Here is a 26,587-nt window from a genome sequence, read left to right on the forward strand (position 1 = left end):
TAAATAATAGTTGTGTGTAGAAGGAGAAAATGGGAAGATTTTTCAGAAAACATAAATTATTGATACTGTGTGCATCCACTATGGATGTAAGCCAAAATCTACTTGCAAAAAACAATAAGAGAAGCAACATTAAATTCTAAAGTGCAACCTGTTTCAATGTTGTTTCGATCTCTGTCCTGGGTGCTGAAGAATTTCCTAACTTCCATGGAATACATGTTCTTTCTCATCTATGGCAAACAAACTATTATGTATTTGAGTCCAAGGTTTTTTTTTAAAGAAGTGGAATGTCTGCAAGCATCAATCACCCTGCAAACATCTCCCTTTACTTTCACCAAGGTTCTTGTCCAACTTCATTTTCAAGTTTTGATTTCCCCCCCCCACACACACACACCCTTCTTCATTTTTAAACAAACTGGGAAAGTGTCATGGAACAAAGCTAAGTACCAGCCTCCATCACCAAATATATGGGTGCCCAAAGGGATTCTTGAAAAATAAAAATCTTTGGAAATGTGGCCATCTTCCAGAGAATTAAACAAGGGAAAACTGGGGGGTTTTTTAGGCTGAATGGCCAGTTTGTTTTCTAACTAATGAGTAGAGTATGCCCACAAAAGCCCTTCAAAATTTCAAATGGTCCACCTTAAAAAGACTGGAACTTCTGCAGTAAGCTATCTATAGCAACATGTATTGTTCAGAAATACAGAATCTTGTTTGGTAGAAATTAATTTCATGGTCAGTGCTCTACAAACTGGGTCCCAAGAAAGATTCATTTCACCATCAATTTAAAACAAGAATGGCTTCTAAAATAGTACCTTTGGGACATGCTGCTGGCCTCTCTTAGCCACCTACACTAAAGTCTTCAATAAGCTGAATCATTTGCTAATGTACATCTCCATAAAATTGATCTAATTTCCATTAGATTTTTTTCATACACCCAAGTTGGCCTCATGCCTTTTTTCATCCATGTTGTCCTTTTTTCAAACACACAGAAATAATACAGTATTTTCAAGTTAGATGTCTTTCTCCTAGGAACCATGGTCTGGACAGAATATCAGACTCTCACAGTGGCAAAGTAGAGGAAGAGGCTATATAATTTTCAACCACTTTATGCAGACAATTCAAGCAGTTTAAAGCTGTGCTTTGGAAAAGTCCTAAATGGGAAGACATATCATACTAAATGTGATATTAAGAACACTCATGTCACAGTGCAAGCATGTTGCATAAGGTACAGGGACTAAATTTTTTGCTAAGTGAAAGTGCCCAATGTTTTAGATATCCTTAAATGAAAGTGGGGTTCACATGTCACAACTGTTCACATGTTTGCTTGGAAAAAGATAAGTGGGGCAAACACTTGGTTAAGAGTTCATAGGATTGCAGCCAGAAGGAATGTTTCTCATTTGTGTTTATTTTGTTGGTATCTCAACCTAATCAAATACTCCTTCGTTCAACATTTTTTCCTCTATTATTCCCATATCATATTTTAGATAAGTTCTTTGGGACAGGGATGTGATCTTCTGATGGTTTGTAGTTTGAAAGAGCCCCGCACACTGAGTTGCTATTTTAAGAAATACATACATCTATTTATAGCAGGGAGCTTCTCTCACTTGTTTTACTCTTTTAAAGACAAATTCGTCCAAAATCTGAAATCAAAAATCCACAGCTAATTAATTACAATTTTAGAACCAAACAAATTATCCTAATAGAGTGCCAATTTTCAGATACCTTTTCAGAGAGAGTTAGAAAAAACAAGGGATGAAGAAGCAGGAAAAATAAACATTTAGGCCAGTTGTTTCAGTCATGGGTTTTGCACTTTAAAATCAGATTCCAGTTGGGTGGTTATGCTCTGAATGTATAATTAGAACTAGGACTGATTTGTGTTGGGTTTTACCTAGATTTCAAGGTTAAAGCATGGTTGTTTCCCTGTGCCCCATGTCTGAAAACACAAAGGCCACAAGATTCTGGTCTATCTCCCACCAGTAGTAACATACTCAGATGCCTTAATCTAACTGAGAGCACAAATAAAGGCCAAGTTTTATTGACTATAAAAGCAATTTTGACTGGTGTGCTAAATATAAAGTTGATTGGGCTGAACTGTGACACATTGACCAGCAACTGGAGAGAATTGGCCCCTTCAAATGTGCAAGCCTTGTTCAGATTATATAAAACCCTCTTTTATTCTCCCTAGGTAGCACCTCCATTCATGGATAAAGGAAAGAGTATACATTTAAGAAAGAAGTTAAAGATTTCCTCAATTTATTTATTTAAAACATTTATACATTTCAGCCAATTCTGGGTAGTTCCCAATCAAAAACTAAACACAACCATTTAATATTTATTTGAAACAAGCAAAACTCCAAAGGACTGCATATATACATCAATGTCCAGGCAATTTTTTTGACAAAAATATAAAAGTGGTTTGCAAGTGCTTTCTTCCAAGATCTTTTAATGTTCTCGTCTAGCTCCCAATCCAAGGATTTGCTGCTGGCCTTCCAACTAAAGCCAAACACTTTGACCATACTTAGTTTGTTTCAGGGTCAGATGAGATGAAGTTTCTTCAGTAGCTGCCCAGAATTTTTGAGAGTTGAGCAGCATGCAAGCTTAATTAATAAATTATAAAGTATTATGATGACTTCCAGGGGCAGTGTGGTAAACCGAAGATGAGTCTGTGAAAGTGGAGCTGATAACTGTAGTAAAGGCCAAGGAATCAGTGAGTAGACTGATTCTTTGGAACTTTGCTGGATAAGCAGATAACAGGAGATTACACACATGCATTCTGGATAGCTGTTCTTCATGAGAAGACCACAGAACATTAGTTTTCAATAAGTTTGCGTGCAAACAAATATGGGACTAAAAAGTTTCATTTAGCATTTGAATAAGTAGTGGATCTATATGATGTATAATTAGTTTGTAGTTATTTTATTATTATTTTGACGATGGAGAGTTAAAGTGCAATAGAATTTAATGTTTTATTGTTGTTAGCGTATTTTAGATTATGTTTATTTGTATTTTTATACCCTGTATTCAGCTCTGGGAAGTCGGGGAGGGGGAGGGTAGGGTAGGGAGGGGTTGGGGAGAGGGGGGGAGGAGGGGGTTTTTTTGTATTCAAAAATGTATTTTAAAACTTTTCAATAAAAAAAAAGTTTGCGTGCAGGGAGATGATAGGTCTAATAATTAACCAGCCAAGAAAGTCTAAATTTTAGCCACCCAAATAACCAAATAAAGCAAGTGGGAAGCAAAAGAGAGTCTTCTGCTTCTTTCCAAGAGTTTCAGGGCTCAGTTAGTTCCTGTGTATACTCTATTTATTTATTTATTTATTTATTTATTTATTTAATTAATTAATTAATTAATTAATTAAATTTTTATACTAGTGCAGGCATGTCAAACTCGCGACGTCACGTGACGTCGCGCAACGTATTGGAACTTTTTCCCATTGCCAAAAATGGGATGGGCGTGGTTTCTCTGTGACGCTCCGGCCCGCGGGCTGGCAGTTTGACACCCCTGCTCTAGTGGCTGTGCTTTTCCCCTGTTGGGAGTGCAGAGTATTGCTTTTGAAAGCTGAATTTCATCTCTAGGCAAGGAGCCTTTTTGCATCAGAAATTAAGAGTTCATGGAGAAGCCAATAGCATGCATGGGAAAGGTCAAAACTAATGATCCCAGCAGAGATACTGATATGTGATTAGGGACATTTGTCACTGGGACCTTTTATTATGATTTGAGTTGTTTTTACAAGAATCAGGAGATAAGACAGCATTTAAGCATCCCCCTATCTATTTCTTCCCCTGCTGCTTTGCCATCTTTTGTAGAGGAAGTCAATACCTTTATAGGACACTATGACGGTAAATTTGGTGTTCAGAGTGCAGCCTTGGATTCTCTTCTAGCCACTGGGACTGAAACTCTGACTATCTTCTTGTCCAAAAGTTGCTTCCATTCCTGATTAATATGGTAGTAGAAGGTTGATTCAAACAGCTTGGGTGGATTATCATGTTAGCAATGCATGCTGAAAGCTGTTGCCTGAATATCTCTGGTGGAAATAAGGTTGGATAAGGCTGGTTTAAGTATCTTTTTAAAAATCTCACCATCAAAGCCAGGGCAAAGCAACTTTTCTGCCATCCCAAAGCATTGTTGGTACCAAAAATGATTAGAAATACAACATGGATTTGATTTAGTTTTTTTTAAAAAGGGACTCCACAGAAGACCCTCCAATTTAGAAAGAAACGCAGATATTCCCATGCATTCTACATTATTCCCTGACTCTTGTTCTTTCCGCAAATATTAAATGTAGGCTGTGGCCCATGAAATGTCATAGCTCTAGAATGAGCTTGCTGCCTCCTATCCTACAGAGCTGGGCCACTTGCTACGACAGGATGTCAGGATGATTGGGACTACTGAGAGGCTCCTCAAGCTTGAGATGCAGCTGCCTATGGCACACAGAGAAAGCAATCAACCAGCTACCACTGAGGTGCCTTGCAATTGTTTTGCTGGTACCGCATGCCACTTGCCATGCATGCTACTGTGAGCAAGGGAAATCATGCTGGGCAGTTTTCTGCAAGTGTTGTAGAAACAACTAGTTGGAATTAAAACTCAGACACATTTATAAGCATTAATACTTTGCAAAAACTTGCAACATGAACAACAGTATGAACAACATGCAGTAAATATGTGCTGTTGAATTTTAATAGCTATCAGATTTCATAGCTAATGGAGATAATAGCTATTTTAAGTTTGGGAACACCAAGCCTTTATTACATTGTGGAACTTTTAGAAACTTCAGAAGAATGGAATCTTTTAAAATGCTGCCTGCTGAATACATTAGTTCTTACTGTTCTGTCATAACCATTTTTAGTCTGGTCAACAGGCAGCTCCATTAATATGCTAAGCAAGGGTGGCACTATATATCTGTTGACTCAAAAAGGAAAAAGGAAACCAATCTCTTTAACCATGTACTTGGTGATATGGCTATACCATTGCCTCAGTAGCCAGATCATTTACTATGGCAGGGGTCCCCAACCCCCAGTTCATGGACCAGTACCAGGCCGCAGCATGCCAGCAACCAGTCCACACAAACAAGCAAAATCCCATCCGCAAAATACAGGCAGCACACAAAACCAGGCACCCTCTCTCCATGGAACCGGTCCCTGGTACCCAAAAGGTTGGGAACCTCTGCACTATGGCATAAACAAATAAAAAATGCTTCCCTTTGGTGTTTATCACTTATAATGGTCGATACAGATTATATAGTAGCTTTACAGCCTAAGACAGTTTTGGAGGAAGTTCATTAGTTGGTTTCTTTTTCTCCTAAAAACCATGTTGTATCTGGGGTCAAAGACCAAAATAGACAAGTTGGGAAGTATTAAATTACATAAATTTACTTACCTATATAACATCCTCTCTTTGCACTCACTCACTCCCCATAAACATACACACAGAAAGTAACAGTAGCTTTTCCTTTCAAATAGAAAACTAAGTCTTCAACATGAGAGGTAGGAAAGAGGACCTTCTTAGAGCCTTGTAATGTCACGTCAGAAGTCCATCTGCCAGATCTGATCTGTGAGCCGTGGCCTCAGATGACTTTTTTTAATCACTGCTCTGAAAATAACATACATTCATAGCCTGTAAATCTTTAGCTGAATAAATAAAAAATTTAAGAAGATGTTTCAGGTATGCATAGTTAAACAGTGTCTGTAAATTGCTTGCTATACATGAAATTGTCTGTTCCTGTATGATTTTATTTCATCAGAAACTCATTACTTCTGGTGAGGCTGAATTAATGAATTGCTAGCCTGCTATTTTGTAGTACTTTTTATCTTTCAGATGATGAGAAGGTGGAGGATTTTCTATCTTTCACCTCTATCTCACCTTGCTGCCATTACGCAGTCAATGCATAATGAAAATAAAACACAAAGATGAAAAATATCATGAAAACCACTAAAATCACTAGACACGCTAGCACAACCTGACATATTCTGACTAAAGCGGAAGGTCTTCACCCCTTGCTAAAAGGCAGCTAGAGGCAAGTAAATCTAACTTCTGAGAAAATTATTTCTCTAGGTTAAGATAGATATAAAAGTGGCCCTCTTCTGTTATGTCCAACAAATGGCCTTTGAAAAAGGAAAGCATCTTTCAGAGGGCCTCTCCCCACCCATTAGCAATCTAGCTGTTATATTTCCTGCCCCTTTTATTTTCTTTGCCACAGATGGTTACCATAGTCTGTTTTTGTCCTTCACAGGTGCCTCAGGGAGACTGGAATAACATGCTGACTAGGGACAAAGACAATGAAATCCCATGCCGGCGCATGAGAAGTGGGAGTTATATCAAAGCCATGGGTGATGATGACAGTGAGGACTCAGAAACCAGCCCCAAGCCATCTCCTAAAACTGCAGCACGGAGGCAAAGTTACCTCAAGGCCACTCAACAGTCGCTGGGCGAGCAGAGCACTGCTCAAAGGTACATCCTTCTAACTTCAGAATTTCCTGTTTTAGTAGTACAATGTCTGGGGTGACTATGGCTCAAGTGAATTTCAGAAGGGAGGGAATATGTCTAATTTCATGTAGAAAGAAGGGGTCTAGAAGGAGAATGGGAAGGCAGAAGTGGATAAAACATAGAATCCGAAAATCCTAGAATTGGGAAGGATCATTTAATACAATTTCTTTTCAGTGCAGGAATCCAAACTAAGTTATTCCTGATCAACAGATGTCTGATAAGCACTTGAACACTCCAATTAAAGGAGCCCACTACCTCTCTGCCTAACTGATTCCATGTCAAACTGTAACAACTTTAGGAAGTTTTATTACAAGAAAAACAAAACTTGGTCAATGATAGAAAAATGTGGGACACCTCTGCGAGTGACTTCTGACACAGAAGAAACAAATGGGCATTTTTAGACATCCTGACCTCCAGCAAGAATGACTATTATTTTCTGTAGTGTGTGTGTGGGGGGGGGCAACCTGCACTCCCTCTATTGTTGCCCACCAAATATTTAGGAGCCTTGCACACATTTCCTTGCCATTCAACTGATCAGCCTGCAACTGTTAGCAGAAAAAGATAGTTGATTTTTCACAGCTTAAGTTCCCTCCCTCCAAATTAAGTGTCTTGATTTATCAATGCAAATGGGATGATATTCAGGGTATATAGGGATGACAGGAGGCACACATCTCTTCTTACAGATAGACATTTGCTAGTTTGAGTTAAGCTGATTGAGTTGCCTTTCACTGATGAAAAAGTAGAATGTGAGAGGCCTTTGTTCAGAATTTTGATGACGTTACCAGAGGAACAGCAGTCAGAACAAGTAAAAATGAATTGTGAAACCACCAACAGAAAGGAGAAGATGATCACTCCATGAACAATATTTACTGTATGGAGGGAACTGGACTCAGCCTCTTTATGGCTGTCATTTCCCAATATGGCTGTAATCAGCCTGATTTATTTATTTATTCATTTGTTTGTTAGATCTGGAGACTGCCTAATTCCCAAAGGACTCCCAGTGGCTTACAATACACAGAAAAGAAAAAAAAATATACAAACATTCTCTAATCAACAAAAATTAACAATGTTTTTAACAACTTCCTGAACAACTGTAGAGTCAAAGTCATATGAATTTGGGGGGAGGGGATATTGTTCCAGAGGGCAGGTGCCACAACAGAGAATTCTAATTCCTGATACATGGAATTGTTTGAATGAATGGACTTGCGGCATACACATTGTGCTTAATCTACCTAGATGGGCATAAACAATCAGAAACAGCCAGGCTCTGTACATGTAAGGTTTTATAGGTAATAATGAATTGCACCCAGGAAGCAGAGATGGGCATAATTTACTGTATATGTTTATAGATGTGCACATATCTATGTATGTAAAAGAGAAATGAAGTTGAAGAGTTAATATTTTTATCCCAACTTTTCCAGCATAAGGTACACATAATGTTTGCAAAGTAGTTAAAGATGAGGTATAACAACAGAACAATGATTTAAAAATAAGAAAATAAAAATCCTACACCTAGCTTCCATTTTTGATCATTGTTCTGCTCTTGTACTCTGTGGAGGGAAAGGATTTTGTTTCAAAACACAGCTTGTATAAATCAAATACAATCGACTGGGCTTCAGGAGAGTTGTTGATGGCTGCAGTGCATAATCAATAAAGTAGCTCACCTGTCTTGATTGTTGCAGAAAAAGTACTATAAACAATTTAGTGCCATCTGCTGGCCATGCAGAGAGGACATGTGGTTCAGTTTTTAAACTGATTACTTCAAAGCAGACATGTCAAACTTGCGACATCACGTGACGTCACACGATGAATCGGAGCTTTTTCTCCATTGCCGGCAATGGGGTGGGCGTGGTTTCCTGATGATGCGTACGGCCCGTGGGCTGGCAGTTTGACACCCCTGCTTTAAAATAGAGGTCCCCAACCTTTTGGGCACCAGTTCCATAGAGAGAGATTTTTCCGTTGCCCGTAGGGTGCATGGTTTTGTGTGCTGCCTGCATCTCATGGATGGGACTTTGCTTGTTTGTGTGGACCAGTTGCTGGCATGCTGTGGCCCTGATTTAAAGGGCGTCTTAAAAAGCTATGATTGAGGGATTTGATTCAAGGCCAACTCAATAACATCACCAAATGGAGATTCTGAAAGTCAAATTGAGTTGTCAAATCAATGTGACAATTCACAAAAATCAAATTATCATTCAGAGACATACATGCACAGTGGCACAGCCATGTGACTTCTCATACTCTACTGTATGTTTGGAGTTTCATCTGTCAAAAACTTTAATAGGCAGTCTTTGCAAGCACATATACTTATGAGCACCAGCTTGTAAAACATAGCAGATAATTCTTCACACATTTTGCTACTGAAGAGCCAGACACCAATTTTAGACTCCTACAACAGAAGAAGCAATGCAGTTTCTTCCACCTGAATATGCAACTTCTCAGGGGGAATTACTTTTGAATAAACCTGATTCAGATCGCATTGATTTAGTTTACACTAATATATGTTTAGAAAGCCAATTTGATGTAGTGGTTAAGAATCAGGCTAGAAACCAGGAATCCTTAAGTTCTAGTCCTACCTTAAGTACAAAGCCAGCTGGATAATCTTGGACCAGTCACTTTCAGTCCTAGGAAGGAGGCAATGGCAAGCTACTTCTGAAAAACCTTGCCAAGAAAACTGCAGTGAGTTTTCAGGCAGTCTCAAACATGAATAGAAGAAGAAAAAACTATGTTTCAAATAATTTTAAGCATATTTATTGGTGATTTTTACAACAGACTTTACATGTTAAAGGCTTAGTAATTGCATTTACAAGAGATGCTAAGCCAAATTTTGCTGTTTTCCTGACTTAATTTGATTTATAAACTTGTTACTTATAGTTAGTTTATGGTTGAAAGAGTTGTATGTACCCAGAAAATTTTACAACAGGTAGGAGCAGCCAGCCAACCTTGAAGAGTTTGAAAAAGTTAAGCAGGTACTGATTAGTACTTGGACTTAGTCAGAAGACACCACCCACCCACCCCCACTTTGAGCTTTGCTTAGACCATGAATTATGTATGTGTCAATTTTCATGACCAGGATCAATCAAGCAGTGATGAGCTTTTGGGCTGAATGGCCGTGTTCTAGTTTACTACTCTAACATACTACAAAGCAGTTGACTCTGACTCTAAAGATACCAGCCACATCTGTAGGCAAAACATCAGGACATCAGAAAAATGGACTGCAGTCATTCAAATGTTCATCACTATCAAACTATGACTATTTTTATAAAAAAAATGTAAGAAGGTAATGAAACCACTTCTGGAGGAGAAAACAATATGGTAGGTCCATAATATCACCAGGAAGAGTGCTTGAAACAAACTTCAAGTAAAGGATATTGTTTGAACATAGCCCTAAAGAAGCAAGAGTCATTGAATGCATTAGGACTTAATTTTAATTTAAGATGCCTTATTATCCTTTGCCCTTTCTGCTTGCTTCTGAGAATCCCAATCTCTGCCTATCATAAACTATACTCAGTCATTTTTTTTTATCTGAGTAGCTCACTGGATGACTTGGAATAAATCAAAATAATTCTCCTCACTTCTAATTGTTTTATAATATGTGAATATACTAGACCTATTATTCTTTTGTTCTTGGCTCCAACAAGAGCATAATAGGTATACAGGCAGGCAGGCAGAACATCAGATAGATTTGTCTGATTTTTGTATCTAAGAGAATATACAACCTTTTCTCAAGTATAAAATAACACATTCTGTACAACCTATCCCAAATATGTATGCTCAAATATAACAAAAGCAGCAACTAAAAAATCTGAGATTATTTTAATTAAGAATCACATACTCAGAAAAATATTTCATGTATGAGTGGCAGCTTCTAGAACCTGAATCCTCTTACAGTATCTATCATGCATTGACTAGCTGCACCCAAGGCTTCATGTTTCTCATTGTCATTCATAATCACCACAACCAGAAAAAAATTGAAATGCAAGAGGTTCCAGATTGTAATTATACAGTAGTTATATATTTTGATAATAACCTTCAGCTAGCTAACTTATTTTTCCTTGGGAAATGAGGGGGAAAAGCAGTGCCTGAGATTAATCAAACAATGGTAGCTACAGTACAATGGAGAAAATGAATTGGTTACCTCATCTTTACATAGATTAATATATTGCCTATTATGCAGCAGCCCTAAAGGAGATTCAATTCTAGATGTTGAATCTAGAACTTTCTTCATTCAAACTGTTATGTATTGGGCTCTTGTGATACACCACATGGGTTGCTGGAGCAGCTAACGGTTCTCCAGTAATCCAGACGACTAGTCTCCTGTGCTGCAATTGGCTATCCCCAGGTGGTAATGGTGGATTCAAACCTATTGGCTGCTGCCTAGGGGCTAGACTATATATTGTGGCTGGTTGCAGCCTTTGCCTCAGTACAGTTCCAGCAAATAATAAACAATGAGTTATCCTGTACTCAGCTTCATGTCGTCATTCCTGCACCAAAGAACCCGCTATTTAACAGTGGCGATGAAGGTGGGATCCTGCTTCACTGATTAAAGAGCTGAAGTCCATGAGGGAAAGGCAGTACATGCAGGAGGGAAGAAGCATTTCCCCCCCCCTCTCAAGGCCGGCTAGCTAGCTACACTAGTGGCCTCATGCTCAGTGGACTCATTCCCTGAGCCTAGAAGCAGGATCCAGACGATCGCAGGAAGCAAAAGAAGAATGCTGAAGGTCGGCAAACTAACAGAATTTGACGTGAAACACCCGGAGGAATGGCCATCTTATCTTTCACAAGTAGAAAACTACCTCAGAGCCAATCAGATTGCAGAAGAAGGACTGAAGGCCGCAATGCTACTTTGCGTGTGCGGCCCAGCAATCTTTGATTTGGCCGAGAATCTTTTCACACCGACACCAATTGAGGCGGTCTCCTACGCAGATCTAAAAAAGAAGCTAACCGGGCACTTCCAGCCCAAGATGTCTGAGATGGCTTGGCAGTTCAAGTTCGACTAAAGAGTGCAGCTACCCGGGGAGACAGCTTCAGAGTTCATAATGGGCCTAAGACAGGCCGCACGCCTATGCAAATTCTCAAATTTAGAAGAACGACTAAGAGACCGGCTCGTCTGTGGCCTACGGGACAGAACGCTTCAGCAGAGACTATTTGCTAGGCCCAATTTAATGTTTTCTGAAGCACAGGACAAGGTGATGGCCGACGAAGCCACAGGGGGTGCAGTGCAGACAGTTCAGCCCGCCAAATCTTCAAAAGTCGAAGAATCGGTCCATCTTGAGGTTGCCAAATGTACCGTAGAATCATCAGAGGAAGAAGAACCTGAAATCAACCGACTCCAAAAGCAACCCAACATGCAATACCGCAACAGCCACCAGCGAGAAGACAGTTACAAGGCAGTTCTCTTACTGAGATGTAAGGGGTGCGGCAGCAACCATCTTCGTGCCAATTGCAGATTTCATTCAGCCACGTGTAGAGCTTTCGGAAGGACAGGCCACATCGCGGTGGTTTGCAGAACCCACCAGAGAGACTGGCCACCCAAACACCAGTCGGAAGAACCGACTAGGAGAGGTACTGGGACCCAGGGTCCAGTTAGTGTGGGATTCTTCAGGAGCCATAGAAGCGTATGCCGCACTGGGGCTCGATGCCCCCTCAAACCCAAACTTAAGCTCTTGGTAGAGCTACAAGGAGTTCCATGTAAGATGGAATTAGACTCCAGCTCTGCAGTCTCCATCATTTCTCAAGACACTTTTAACTTCGTGTGTAGGCGCAGTGACAATTGGGCCAAACTAAGACCCTCAGATATCATTTTAACAGATTTTCAAAATGCTCACATTAAAGTTAAGGGAGAAGCCACTTTGTTGGTAAAGTTTAAAGGGTTTTTGGGGCACCTAGATATAATAGTAGTAGGCGGCCAGAGAACGAGTCTCATTGGACTTGATTGGTTTGATGCCTTAAGTATTCAGATTACTGGCATAAACTGGACACAAACTGCAGACCTCATGTCAGTGTGCGAGGAATACGTGGATGTTTTTGATTCAACCCTAAGGACATACACAGGCCCACCTATCTCATTTAAGTTAGATCCCAACGTAGTCCCAATCAGGGTTAAGCCTCGCAGGGTCCCCTTTGCTTTAAAACATAAAATTGATTCTGAAATTGGTAAGCTTGTAGAACAGGGCGTGGTACAGCCTGTTGATGGGGGGGTGAGTGGGAAACTCCTATTGTCACTCCACTTAAAGCCAACAGGGAAATTCGCATTTGTGCTCACTATAAATGCACATTAAATAAGGCCCTCAAGCAACACGCTTACCCGGTCCCAGTGGTCAACCATATTTTAGCCTCCTTGCAAGGGGGGACTATTTTTGCTAAACTTGATTTAAGTTTAAGTTTAAGTTTTATTTAATTTGTATACCGCCCTTCTCCTTGGTAGGGACTCAGGGCGGTTCACAGGGCATATATAAAAAAGACAATACAAAAATTAAAAAAGATTAAACCCATGCCCTGATAGCACAGGCCTATCAGCAATTGCCAGTTGATGAGGCCACAGCTGCGGCTCAAACGATCGTGACTCACAGAGGGGCATTCAAGGTTAAGCACTTACAGTTTGGAGTCAGTGTTGCACCGGGTATTTTCCAAGGGATCATGGAACGTACACTTAAGGGTATTCAGGGTGTCTGCCCTTATTTTGATGATGTTCTTATCACAGGGGAATCCCCAGAAGTGTTGGCCAGAAGGCTCAGGGTTGTTTTGCAGAGGCTTCGCGAAGCAGGCCTCAAATTAAAAAAGAACAAGTGTAGTATTGGGGTTTCTTCAACAGAATTCTTCGGTTTCCACATTGATGCTAATGGCATTCACCCCACTGATTCTAAAGTGAAGGCCATTAAAATGGCTCCTAGGCCCAAATCAAAAGGAGAGCTACAAGCATTTTTGGGTCTCCTAAATTTCTATCACACATTTCTACCTCATAAGGCAGCAATAGCAGAGCCCCTCCACAGGCTTCTAGACAAAAAAGCTCCTTGGAAATGGACTAACTTACACGAAAAAAGTTTCCAGGACTTAAAAACACTACTGTCAGAAAACTCCACTGTAACTCATTACATAGAGTCTAAACCTGTATGTCTTGCATGTGATGCATCTCCCTATGGAGTGTGGGCAGTTTTAAGCCACATGGAAAAAAATGGGAAACAGGTCCTTATAGCATTTTACTCAAGGACTTTGTAAAGAGGCCCTGGCCATTGTTGCTGGAATAAAAAAATTCCATGATTATTTATATGGCAGGGATTTCACAATCTACACTGACCACAAACCTCTGTTGAGACTGTTCACAACAGACAAACAAACCCCCCACATACTATCTCCTAGAATATTGAGATGGTCTATTTTCCTATCTGCATACAATTTTAAATTAATTCACAAACCGGGCAAGGAAATGGGCCATGCTGATGGCCTCAGCAGACTACCACTGCCACTAATGGATCCAGCTCCAGCTCCTGCTGCTAGAATATTGTCCATACAGGACATACCTGAGTTTCCCCTCCATGCAGGGGACATTGTTGCTGAAACTGCCACAGATAAAATTCTGAGCAGAGTGTTGTCATGGGTATACATGGGCTGGTTGGAAAAAAGTCCAGGCTCAGAATTTCAAAGGTATTTTGTCAGGAGGCATGAGTTATCTGCACATAAAGGGTGCATTTTATGGGGTAACAGAGTCATAATCCCCACTTCCCTAAGAGACAGGGTTTTACAATCTTTACATGAAGGCCATCCAGGCATTGTCAGAATGAAAGCTATAGCTAGAAGCTACCTCTGGTGGCCTGGCCTTGATAAGGCCATTGAGGGTCAAGTCCATGGTTGTTATACATGCCAGCAATCTAGGCCTGAAATGCCACAGGCTCCAGTTCACAGGTGGGAGGAAGCGCACACTCCCTGGTCTAGGGTTCACATAGACTACGCTGGGCCCTTTCAGAGGCAGCTCTTCCTGATAGTAGTGGATAACCACTCCAAATGGCTGGAAGTAATTCCAGTTCCTAACATGACTACTGCTAGGACCATCCAGGTGCTGAGAAAACTTTTTGCCACACATGGGTTGCCTGATGTCTTAGTTTCAGACAATGGGGCTCAATTCACTGCTGCTGAATTTCAGACTTTCCTCAGAGCTAATCTCATCAGACATGCAATGTCTGCGCCTTTTCATCCATCTTCTAATGGTCAAGCTGAACGCATGGTGAGGACAATGAAGGAGGCACTCAAGTGCATTGTCACAGGTGACTGGCAACACAGATTGGCAGATTTTTTACTCTGCCAGCATTCTACGCCCTGCACTGCCACAGGTAAAAGTCCTGCAGAACTACGTTGGGGGAGGTGTTTGATTACTAAACTGGACAGATTGCATCCAGACAGAGTGGCAGCAGAAGCCTATCGACCAAAACCCCCCAGGGGCTGCATATGGGTGATTGGGTTTGAGCCAGGAACTATGGTCAGGGGAATCTGTGGGTTCCTGGTCAAATCACCAAGGCATCCGGACCCCTATCTTATGAAGTGGGGTTGGAGGGAGGGTGAGTTGTCAGAAGACACATTGATCAGCTCATGAAAAGGTTTCCAGAATGGCCACTAAGCGAGGACTGCATCATAAGTCCCTCCCAAGATCCTCAAACTTGCAGCCAAGCCAGCCCTCACATGGACTACCAGGACTTTTCCTTCTTAACTGAGATGGAACCAGAGGGAGAACTGGGGAGCTCGGAAGTGCAACATGGACCCCCTGATGAAGCAAGCCAACTGAACTTCAGCAACTGCTGTGCCTACTCTTCTGAACAGACTGACTCTGGGGTGGGCCAACCTGGTGAGGCCAGCCAGAGTGCATTGAATCCCCTTGACTCAGGAGCACAAAGGAACACAAATCTACCCAGCCCACTGGGTAAACTGGTAGACCACAAAGTGATGGGAACTCTGAGATGTTCCTCTAGGGCACACAAGCCTCCTTCGTACCTTGCAGATTACATTGTAAAATAAAGAGCATATATATTGTTGTAAAACTTGTTGCCACTAGACTACAGAAACTAGTGCTATGTGTAACTGCCTATTACTGCAAATGGAAGCCTGATCATTGAGACGTTGTTTAATCTCATTGTAATCCACATTGTTTTTATTATTTTTAATATTATCACTTTACTTTGTGTGTGTTTGAATAACGAGTCTTGACAACTGTTGAGACTAATTGTTGTTGTCATAGTCTGATCTAAGAGGGGAGGGGTGTTATGTACTGGGCTCTTGTGATACACCACGTGGGTTGCTGGAGCAGCTAACGGCTCCCCAGCGACCCAGACTACCAGTCTCCTGTGCTGCAATTGGCTATCCCCAGGCAGCAATGGTTGATTCAAACCTATTGGCTGCCGCTAGACTATATATTGCGGCTGGTTGCAGCCTTTGCCTCAGTACAGTTCCAGGAAATAATAAACAATGAGTTATCCTGTACTCAGCTTCGCGTCATCGTTCCAGCACCAAAGAACCCGCTATTTAACACAAACCATGAGAGCCATTTCCAAAATGCTTTTTTTGCAGTTCAGGTTGGTTTTAAATGGAGTTTGCTGGAGTCTTGGAAACATACTTATCAAAATGAGTTTGAGGAAGCAAATGCTTCCTTGCAGCTTTATTCTTTGACTTCGACAAATGCAAGTTGTTCAAAAATGTGCAGCCTATATGTAGAACATGACTGCCACTCAGTGGCCACTGGATGCTTTGTTCTGACTTTGTTGGTTCCATTTTTTTCCTAGTAAGTCTTCCCATGCCATAAAAAAGGGCCAAAACGAAACTTGAGATCAACACATCTTTGAATATAAATTGCATATTGTTTACATAATTGAAGTATGCTTTTTGAAGGATAGCTGAGTTTCAGTTCATACTTTGATGAGAAAATGTTTAATTGGAAAAGTTTGTACTCATATGGAAACTAAATGAATTTCTCCCATTGATAATAGATAATGAGACAGAAGTAAGGAGGAGGAGGAGGAGGAGGAGGAGGAGGAGGAGGAGGAGGAGGAGGAGGAGGAGGAGGAGGAAGAGAAAGAAATGACCTCATTCTTGAAAGTAGCACATTGATTGTATCTTACTCAAGAACTCCCAAAAACTGGTGCTAAGAGCAATGGTCTCTGACAATACCATAACCAGGAATGTTGATGACACCAGTCTTCTTATCTCAAACTCTTTATCCTCATTCCACAGAAGCCTGGATCGTCTTGATTCTGTTGAGATCCTTTTGCCACCAAAATTTCCAAGCTGGGAGGAAGAATACAATCAAATCTCAGAAAACCTGAATGAGTCCAGTTGCATCGATCAGGTGAGATTCAACATAACAACAGCTATCCACAAAACATAACAAAACCCATTTTCAAGGGAAGAAGTGAGACAAGAGAGAAGCTTTTTTTTTCAAAGCTAAAAAAACGCTACTTTACAATAGACTTTTCCAGCTTTGATGGTCTCTAGATATGTGTTCAGCTCTAGATATGTGTTCATGTGTGGATAGAGAATTATGGGAAGTGGATTCTACACATCTGCAGAGTTCTAAGTTATGAAAGACTACTCTGCAAAAATGCTGATGGGAACCTAAAGCTGATTTTGCATTTCCAGTTGTGAAGTTGAATACTTTCATTTCCGATTATATTTTTTATTTGAATCTCTTTCTCTTTCCCCTCACATATTAATACTATACAAATAGCTACAAGAGATTACTACTGCAGGGTATATAGATGAGAATGCAACTAATAATAAAAATATTTAAAGTGCATTTATGAAATATTATCTTTATAGTCAGATACTTTCCCTACATTTAATCAGCTCATCTATTTCCTGCATAGCATATCTACCTATATTCAGTTCAGACATGTCTTGTCATCTAACTATATTATACATACACCAAATTGCAGGATTCTTCTTCACAGAAGCACTTGAGGACAGAAAGATGTTGGACTAGATAGAATTTTCAAATCTAACTCATCACAGCTCTTCATAGATCTTAAAATGCTTCTCTGTAATATATTACTTACTCCACATAACACTAAAATTTCCTAATAAACATTTGAGATAACAATAATTGCATTAATTGTAGTCATCAAGAGTTGCATATAATAAAATAAAATATATATTTGTAGCACAGAATTGCCACATAGAGAAATCTAATTGAGAGTTCTGCCTAGACTTCCCTTTTTCAGCTATTCCTTTTCATTCTAAATTATTTTCTAATCACTGAGAAATCTCTATTTCTCATAGGTTAGGTCTTCTTGTCCCCTCACTTTTTCAGACATTTTTCCCTCTAGGGTGTCCACCTGGCGGCCCGCAGACGGGATGCATCACATGCAGGCCATGCCTATCCCAGCTCTGCAAAGGCAAAAAAGTCATGATACATCATGATACACCACGTGACACGATCGAGTTTGATGCCTATGCTCTAAAGCTTATTCCACTTTTGCAGATCTTGAGCTTCAGAACCTGAACTTATTAATACCAAATGAACTTTGTACAGATAGTTCTTGACTTACAGTAGAGTAGACCATCCATTTAATGATCATTCAAAGTTATAACAGTGCTGCAAGAAGTGAATTATGATCAGTCCTCTCCCTTATGACTATCACAGTCAAATGATCAAAATTTGGGTGCTTGGCAACTGGCACATATTTATGACATTTGCTGCATCCCAGGGTCCTATGATTGCCATTTACAACCTTCCCAAGAGGCTTCTGACAAACAATGGAAGAAGCCAAATTCACTTAACAATTGTGATTCAGGTCCCAACTATAGTAAAACAGATTGTAAAATCAGGTTTGATTCACATAATGACATCACTTAACCAAATTCTGATCCTATGTTGAAGACTATTTGGCAACAATTTTTGCTGCCTAAACAAGCACATGAGGAAAATGAAGTCTTTATTTGGAGATATTTACAAGATAAAAAGACTCCTGCCAGATCAGAACAATATTCCATATAATCCAGCATCTGGTCTCAAATTAGAGATTATCCTGTGCTTCAAGAAGGCTAATAAATTGAGTTCATAGGTTCTGTAATTGATTATTGTCCAAATAGCCAGTAGTTTAATGAAGCTTCAATTTAGGTAATAGCTATTAATGATTTAAGTTCATAAATTTGATTCTGCCTATTTTACAGCCATCAAACCAGTAACAGTCAGACAGCCAAGTCCCCTGGAATTAATAAGGTCCCAATAAGAGATCCAGGAGACTTCTGATGAAATTGTGGCTCAGTAATGCCAGAAAGAGTATACACAGCACATCAGCTTTATACATTGATTATTCTTCCTTTCTACAGCTACTTTTAGAAAGATATGGGTAGTTAAATTTCTTCAGATTACAGATATCTGGCAGTTCTATTAAGAGGAAAAGATAACAAAGGTCAAGATTACTGTTTTCAATTCAGTAATCAAGTTGAATGTAGAACTAGGGAAGATCATTATCAGCCTAATAAGCAGATACTATGGATGGTCAATTAGGCTGAGAGTTAGAGAATATGAGCAGAATAACATACCAAAACAAGCTGGAATGACAAAGCATGGAAAAATGTGAAATACAATTTGATAAGGACTAATTAGATTCTACTCTTTTTGCATTCTTCATTTCCTTTCTGAAAATATCTTCCCTGAAGATTCTTCAGAAAATTCTTCAGAATCTTCATACTGTATTTCCATATTTCCAATCACTTTTGTATATTTTGTATATTTTCCAAATAATAACCCTTTCAGAAGTAAAGAGCATGCTGAGATGCCTAAGGACACTTGTTTGTAAGATGGAAATTATATAAATTAGAGATAAATGATGGATGGATAGAGATAGAGATAGAGATAGACAGACAGACGTCCACATGATATTTTGTCCTTCCCCTTAGCTCTTTTCTTAAACTGTGGTGCTCGCATTGGTGAGCAGTATTAACACTTTTCCCCAACAATCTCTTTAAGTCATTAATGCATTGAGAACATCTGGCCTGGAAAAATCTAGATAGTATAAAAGAAATACATATAACTCTCTTTGCTACCACCTAGAATAGCCTCTTCCTCCATTACACCTCATTAATCCTCTGAGAATTGGTCAATGATATATAATTTTTACCACTGGAGGTATTACTTGGGCTCATGGGAGTTATATTCTGAAATATTGGTAGGGGACCAGATTGTCCCCTATGCTGTAATGATCTTGAAATCCTCAATATTGTTAGACATAAACTTTGAGGCTACTATGAGCCTAAATGGACTCCAGAAGATGGTAGAGGACAGGAAAGCCTGGAGGAACATTGTCCATGGGGTCGCAATGGGTTGGACACGACTTCGCAGCTAACAACAACAACAAATGCCCCTTCTAAACTTCCTATTTCAGATGTTTTCCCGTTTGTAACTACAACATTATTATGTTTCCCTTTTTTTGTCAATCTTCATGATGCTGCTTTCATTTCTTCCCCAAACTGTTCCTGAGACAGCCTTAAATCATCCAGAGCTCTTCTAGTTTTAGTGTTTTCCCTCATAAGTAGACAACAAGCCATGGTAGTTTCAAAGTGAGCACTATATAACATGTGTTATGACCATTCAGCTGGTATCATAGACAGCCATTCCTAGGAAGGGAGTCCGCTTGGTCACTGGGGTGGGCATGCTCCTTCCCCTTCAGTCCCTGGACACACATTCTAATTTGGGTAGCGGAAAATCTGAATCTTTCAAACCAACTTATTCTCCTGGTTCCAGAAGATCTTCAAACTATTTCTCAGCTCAAAGACTTAAATTTGAAAGCAAGATCAGCCTGAATGTCAGCTTATAGGGTCCTGAAGGGCTGTACCATATGGGGGAGGGAGAGGAGGGAGGCTTCACTTGTAAGACGTGCTGCTGTTAGTCATGTGTTTAATGTGCTTCTGAAGAGCTCTAAACATGTGTTTAAATATCCCTACTTAATAGCTAAGAAGTGTGAAGGAGATAGAGCCTTCCTCCCTCAGAATTTGCCATCTGAGGTAATCACATTATTTTCCCTAAAGATAGAGATAGCTCTGGGTGAGATTTTGGCAAAGTGATTGGGTTTGTAGTATATACTGAGATTGTGAAAGAGGAAATCCTGGAAACTGAACCTCATTATAGTGATAGTTAGTTCAAAAGTTTTACAAGACTAGTAAGCAGATAACAAACTTTCTGAATATAAAGACTTTATACTTCATCACATGTTGAGAAAGGACATCATCAAAGAGTAGTTATTCATGCATAAAATTGGGAGATCAACATTGTCTCAACTCTGCTAGAGGTTATGGGTGATGAACAGCACAATAAGACCTCATGGTAAGATTCATAAAAGATTCATAAAAGCATTTTTGTTTTTGTGATGTTTGTCAAAAATTTTCATTTGTCATGTCAAATTATTTTTTCTATAAAATATTTTGGGAAGTTTCTTGCAATCCTGGAAAAATGCCATATTAGTTTTGTCCAATGGGTACCAAATGTTGTCTATGTCCTGGATAAATTCAATGGAGAATGAATTTCTTTGTATTGACTCTCCATTAAAATTAATAGTTACGTTGATCTGACCTAGAATTCAGGTGATAGCCTTGCCACTTGCTTATTCCTCCAAACAACTTTGTCAAAGTGTTTCCTAAGTTACATAACTTTTCAGGCTTTTCAATAAAATTTGGGCAAGCTCCTAAGAATAAATACTTTTCTTTAGATTGGCTACTGGCTAGACTGTTCTTGGGCCTAATATACTGTATGCCTGACTATCGTTAGAACCTACCATGGAGTAATAGAACATTAGGTATGTGATAGCACTGGGGAAAATGAAATATTGATTCCTATTTAGTGCTAATTACAATACTGTTGCTGCCTTCTGCTGCCAATTCAGAGTGAGTCTGGATAATTCTAAGGATAACCATTGTAAGATACACCAAGATATACTTCAAGGGCCTTTTTAAGCCTGGAGCTAGCTCTGTGCTTTCAATCAGAGTTGGCTGAAGATGAACAGCTATTTAAATAAAATAAGTTGTTTTGCTTATTATAAATGTATTACTGTTGATAAAATAACATCAATCGTGTTCCAATGTATTTTGCAGCAAACTTGATAAACCATAGAGTCAACTTCCTGATTATCCCTAAGCTAAGGTTTTAAATTATACAAAGATGTTCAGCTTCTACTTTTAGAACATTGTGAACCACCTATAGTGCTTGCCTGTCCCTAGAAGCTTTAGATCTAGTTCTTAAGATCGAAGCGTACTCTAAACTATAATGTTCAGAATCAGAGAGCGAAAGAAAAATAACTATTATATACATGTCTGAAATGTAATCAGATAAAACATATGTAAGTTTTTAAATATAAATGAAATAGATTTTGTGTTTTCCCTGGCCTCATTCAATGAGAAGAACCTAGAAGGCCTCTTTAAAAAAGATCCAGTTAATATGTACAAGTTATACCCTAAAACATGAAAAACATATTGAAAGAAAATGCTTAAATGTAGTCATGAAACATGATCTTTATAAAAGTGATAAGGATCTTCAAACTAACCACATTAAGCTTTCTTAAGCTGTTTCAAAATGTAGGTTAAATTTTGTAATTTGGAAAAAGATGTTCACCATGTGCATAAATAAGATTTTATTTGAGAACCATTTTAACTTGCACACAGGCATCTGAAAACAGGTTTTCTACTGAAAAGACTATAGATAGCAGGGAGTTTTCTATCACAATCTGATTAACATAGCACTAAGAAGAACTTGGACTGACCCCATTACTTTTCTGAATGGCTCACTGAGGTTATCTTTCTCATCTTCGTAAATCATGTTTGGGTCCGATGTTTGTTCCCAAGTTGTTAAAACTGGGAAGAAGCCTTCAAACAAGCATTCCTTCCTCATCATTTTCCATCCATCTTTTATGTGCCAATTTCCACATTTTATCCTTCTTTGAAATTTTCTCAAATACAGGGTTTGCAGTGATAACATAACAAGTTACAAACTACAATTGTCCTTTTTTTTCATTTCTGGGATATACACCTTGTCAAATTAATCAGGCTTAATGTCAACTGGGGCATACTTATACAATTGACAGGATCCTCTGGACCAAACAAGACTATCTCTTATGAAATGTTGATTATAAGACAATGAGATTACATAGGTATTGAGTGGAGGTGGGGGGAAGGATTTAAAAGGTATGAACTAATTGGAAGCCCCACTAATAAAATCAATAGTTGACATGTTTTAAACCCAGCAACAATTTTTCCATTTAATACATTATAGGCACACTGCTAAAAAGTGATTTTAACTGTACCAAAAAGCAGAAAAGGAAATTGGTAGGCTATTTTTACTTTTAATATTTCCTCAAACACAACTTTCCAAAATTTAAAAGTAAATAGTTATTGCTAAGTCATATTGAACTCTTTAGGACAGGGTCTAGGTCCTAGGACAACTTGCCACTGCCGCCTCACCACCACCGCCTTTCCGGGGCCAACTCAATGTGGGATAATTCACCCCAGCTGACTCAATGTGGCACAACTCACACAGGGTGGACAACTCCTCCACAAGGAGGAGGAGGAGGAGGAGGTGGAGGTTCCTCTCTGGCATTCTCCTGTGGTGAGCTGTCCCATGGCAAGGGAGGGAGAAAGAGAAGGAGGAAAAGGAGGAGGAGGTTTCCTTTGCCTCTGGCATTCTCCCACAGTGAATTGTCCCACAAGCCAGCTGCGCCAAGCTGGTGGCAGCAAGCAGGCAGTAGTAAGTTTCCCCATTCCATTAGGAGAAGTACATGCAGATTTCACCACATTTTTTGTGATTCTACAATGAGATTTATAGGTTTAGGCAGTGCTTTTTTTCAAAAAAAAAAAAAGGTGCCGGAACTCTCATCTTGTTATTCTTTTATTTATATAATTTTATTTATATATTTATTTATATAATTAATATATATATATATATATATTTATTCACCAAATAAACTAGAATTTGTTGTGAGTATCTCCTTAAATACAAACAGCTCATAAGCCGGACCTACCTACGTATATTAGCAACCACATTATTGATGGCTTGTACATACCATTTTAAAGATATGATCACATTGGTTCAAGTGAATGAGATGTTCCTATAACTTAAAATGCATTCTATTAATTCATCCCTGCCAAAATAGTTATTTTCATCAGACTTAGTTCGTGATGAACTTAGAACACTAAGTTCTATTCTATCAAATTAATAGGGGTGAAAAATTGTGGGATAGCTCCCCCATGTTTATATACTGCAGGTGGGTATAGTAAAGATGGAATGTTATTTTTTTTGTCTACTTGAAAAATGATGTGTTGCACTTTAATAGAGGAGGAGAGAACTTTTGCATATATAATATGACATATATTGAGTTCCTTTTGGAAGGACTAGCAGTGGGAGATAATAGATGTCTAATACAAGTGCATACTGCTAAGCTTGTAAGTCGCCCTGAGTCTTCGGAGAAGGGCGGGATATAAATAGAATTAAAATAAAAATAAAAATAAAATATGCTGCCTTCAGCATATATATGTGCTTAATTGATGGAGTCATGTTACTGACAAGATAATGAATTGCAAAGAAATTGTTATTAATACATAAGTTAAACATTTTGTTTCTGTCTTTACAACTGCTGATAAAAAAATGCCCTGGCTATGTTCGAATTATACACACAAGAGAACAGGCTTAGGTGAGAGTGAAAGTGTTACAATTCAATCTATTTATGAATATGAATGAATAGGTCCATAATTGCCCAGTGTATTTTAACAATGATATAGAACTGTGCTATGAGGAGCTTACAATTTACATTTCTTATTCTTGGGGAATTAATGACAGAAAGAAAATGGATTGAAAAAAGTAGATGCAAAAGTAACATTAGATAAATATGAGAAAATATAGTTGCATATCCTTAAGTAATTTATGAAAAAAATGCTTAAGATTACCACTTCAGATAGACGTACAAAATCTGCAAGAATCCAGATAACCACTAAAATAGTAGCCATGAGACACAGTTCCTGGCTGAGGGAGTAAAGGAGACTATCTTTTAGAAAGCTAACTTTCACTCTCAGGGGCCATTGAGGACCACCTCCTGAGCTTGGAGCTAAGTAGGGTCAAATCTAGTTAGTGCTTGGATGGCTGACTGTCAGAAAATCTCAGAGATGTAGGTTAGATTGGGGAGTTGGGAGTGGGGGTGGGGACGTAAGGACACCATAAAGGAGACAATGCAAACCAGTTATATACTGTTGCAAAAATAAAGGCTACCCAGATGTCTCCTTGAAATGAACAAGAGAGGACTTTAACTGAAGAAAAGTTTACCTTGCTAATCCTGCATGGTTCTAAAATTAGATCGGGCTGATGTAATCATGCCCTGGCTCAAACTAATAGCCAGCACCAGCCTGCAACCCGCCTAAATGCAGGGATCCCGCGACAGACAGGCACTACATGTTGTAATTCACAGGACCTTTAATGGGCATCCCCCTCCCCCCAGGCCCTCTTCCTGCACACCTGCTGCTAAGCTGTGGCTTGGGCGGCCTCACCTGCCTCCTCTGAACTTTGCTCGCAGCCAACACTGCAGCAGCAGCTCCCTCTCCAGAAGGAGAACAAAGAAAGACGCTATTGGCTTTCGAAAGCCAATAGAGGGAGTAGCACAGCTTGTGCAAAAGTTGAAAAAAATCTGTCAAAAAAAGGTGCCGGAACGCCATTCTGAGCATTCTATGAGAAAAAAAGCCCTGGGTTTAGATAAACTAAAACCACCCACTGCTGTATCTATGCACTCCACTCCTGGTTAAAAGCATGCAGGATTTTATATGAATACCCCACCCACTTAGATAGTTAAGGCTGACATTGGCTGATGCCTTTATGGTAGAGTTGATGGAAATGCTATAAAGCTGTTAGCATTTATTTCTTGTTAAAGTACAGATGGGCCTTTTCAAATGTATAGGTAGACAGGTCTATCCCTGAATACCTATTTTAAGGAAAGCTGAAGGGAGAACATCCATTTATCTAATCTATCATTTTAATAATTGGAGGACAGCACTCTTTGTTATTTGATCTTTAAATTCTCATCTTCTGAACATATAAATACATCTACCAAATCCATCTGAGGTTTGTAATCAATATGTAAAGTTTCAGTGCAATGCAACTCAGATGCATATTTGGAAATCAATATATTCTACAGTAGTTAAATTATTTTTGCTGTTTTTATCTTTCTCCATAGATATGTGTGGTTAATTCTGTGCAGATATAGTTAGAAAAAAAGAAGGAAAGGAAAAGAAAGGAATTAGATACATGTGTTAACAGTAGCCAGATTAAGTAGAGAGCGGAGAGACTGTTTAACATTAAAAGTCTGTTTTTAATCATAACTAGGATTATAGTCCATATTATCTTACATTGGGCATGTGTTTTCTGCCTTGATAACCTTACTCAAAATTTGGTGGAAGAGACAACTAAAATGGTCAATAACTTTAATTACTCAGTTCTAATAGTGTAGGAAAAATTCTACCCCAGTATCGTGGAGCCAAATATCTTGGTTGTGTTCCAAAAATACTATTTTCCCAGAATATCATTTTTATTTAGATTTCATTCCCTATCAGTTTAGGGGAAATTAGAGAGTAGGCTAATTGTCTTATGTAGAGTTAGTTTTGTTGAAATGTCAATTGTATCTAGGGATGTAATATTTTAAGTTTTGTCTTGCTGTGTTCGATTAATTGTCAGAAGAGCAGCTCATTCTTCTGGATGTGGATGTCACAGGTCAAAATTGTTCTGTGGTTACCATTGTCACCTTGTGGTCCTGTTGAATGGTTCTGCAGTGAAGCAGTGAAATTCCAGTCCCTTATGCTTTAATCTTCTCCAACTCTTTCTTCCAGATATTTGGACAATCCTCATTTATTCCACAGATATTTACACAAGAAGAGCAGGTACTGTCCATCTGACAATCTTCTAATGCCCCTTAATATGATACTATACTGAAGCTACTGTATATTAAGATGAGAGCAAAAACAAAATCAAGATGTAGTTTTTCTCAATATTCACATTTTTTCTAAATTTCTATTTAAAAATGCATATATTAGAAAGATTATGTACAAGAATTCATAGAAGAATGTATACAGCAAGAAAAATTCATTAAAAATTGTGCATATGAGT

At 39.0% G+C, this 26,587-nt stretch overlaps 1 protein-coding gene across 3 annotated transcripts in view; it reads left to right on the top strand.

The window, feature by feature from the left end:
- DLGAP4 (DLG associated protein 4) overlaps nt 1–26,587 on the top strand; it is a gene marked incomplete at its 5' end in the record, with an annotated part of 144,301 nt that overhangs the window by 37,857 nt on the left and 79,857 nt on the right. The window contains 3 exons of one of the 3 annotated variants that reach the window (XM_081325673.1): nt 6,152–6,441; nt 16,690–16,804; nt 26,311–26,361. In XM_081325673.1, the coding sequence (XP_081181799.1) occupies nt 6,152–6,441; nt 16,690–16,804; nt 26,311–26,361 (456 nt within the window). The remainder of the gene's footprint in view (nt 1–6,151; nt 6,442–16,689; nt 16,805–26,310; nt 26,362–26,587) is intronic. The other 2 variants (XM_081325675.1, XM_081325674.1) reach the window with 2 other exon arrangements.

The sequence above is a fragment of the Vipera berus genome, assembly GCF_964194415.1.
Source record: "Vipera berus genome assembly, chromosome: 3".
NCBI classification, from domain to species: domain Eukaryota; kingdom Metazoa; phylum Chordata; class Lepidosauria; order Squamata; family Viperidae; genus Vipera; species Vipera berus.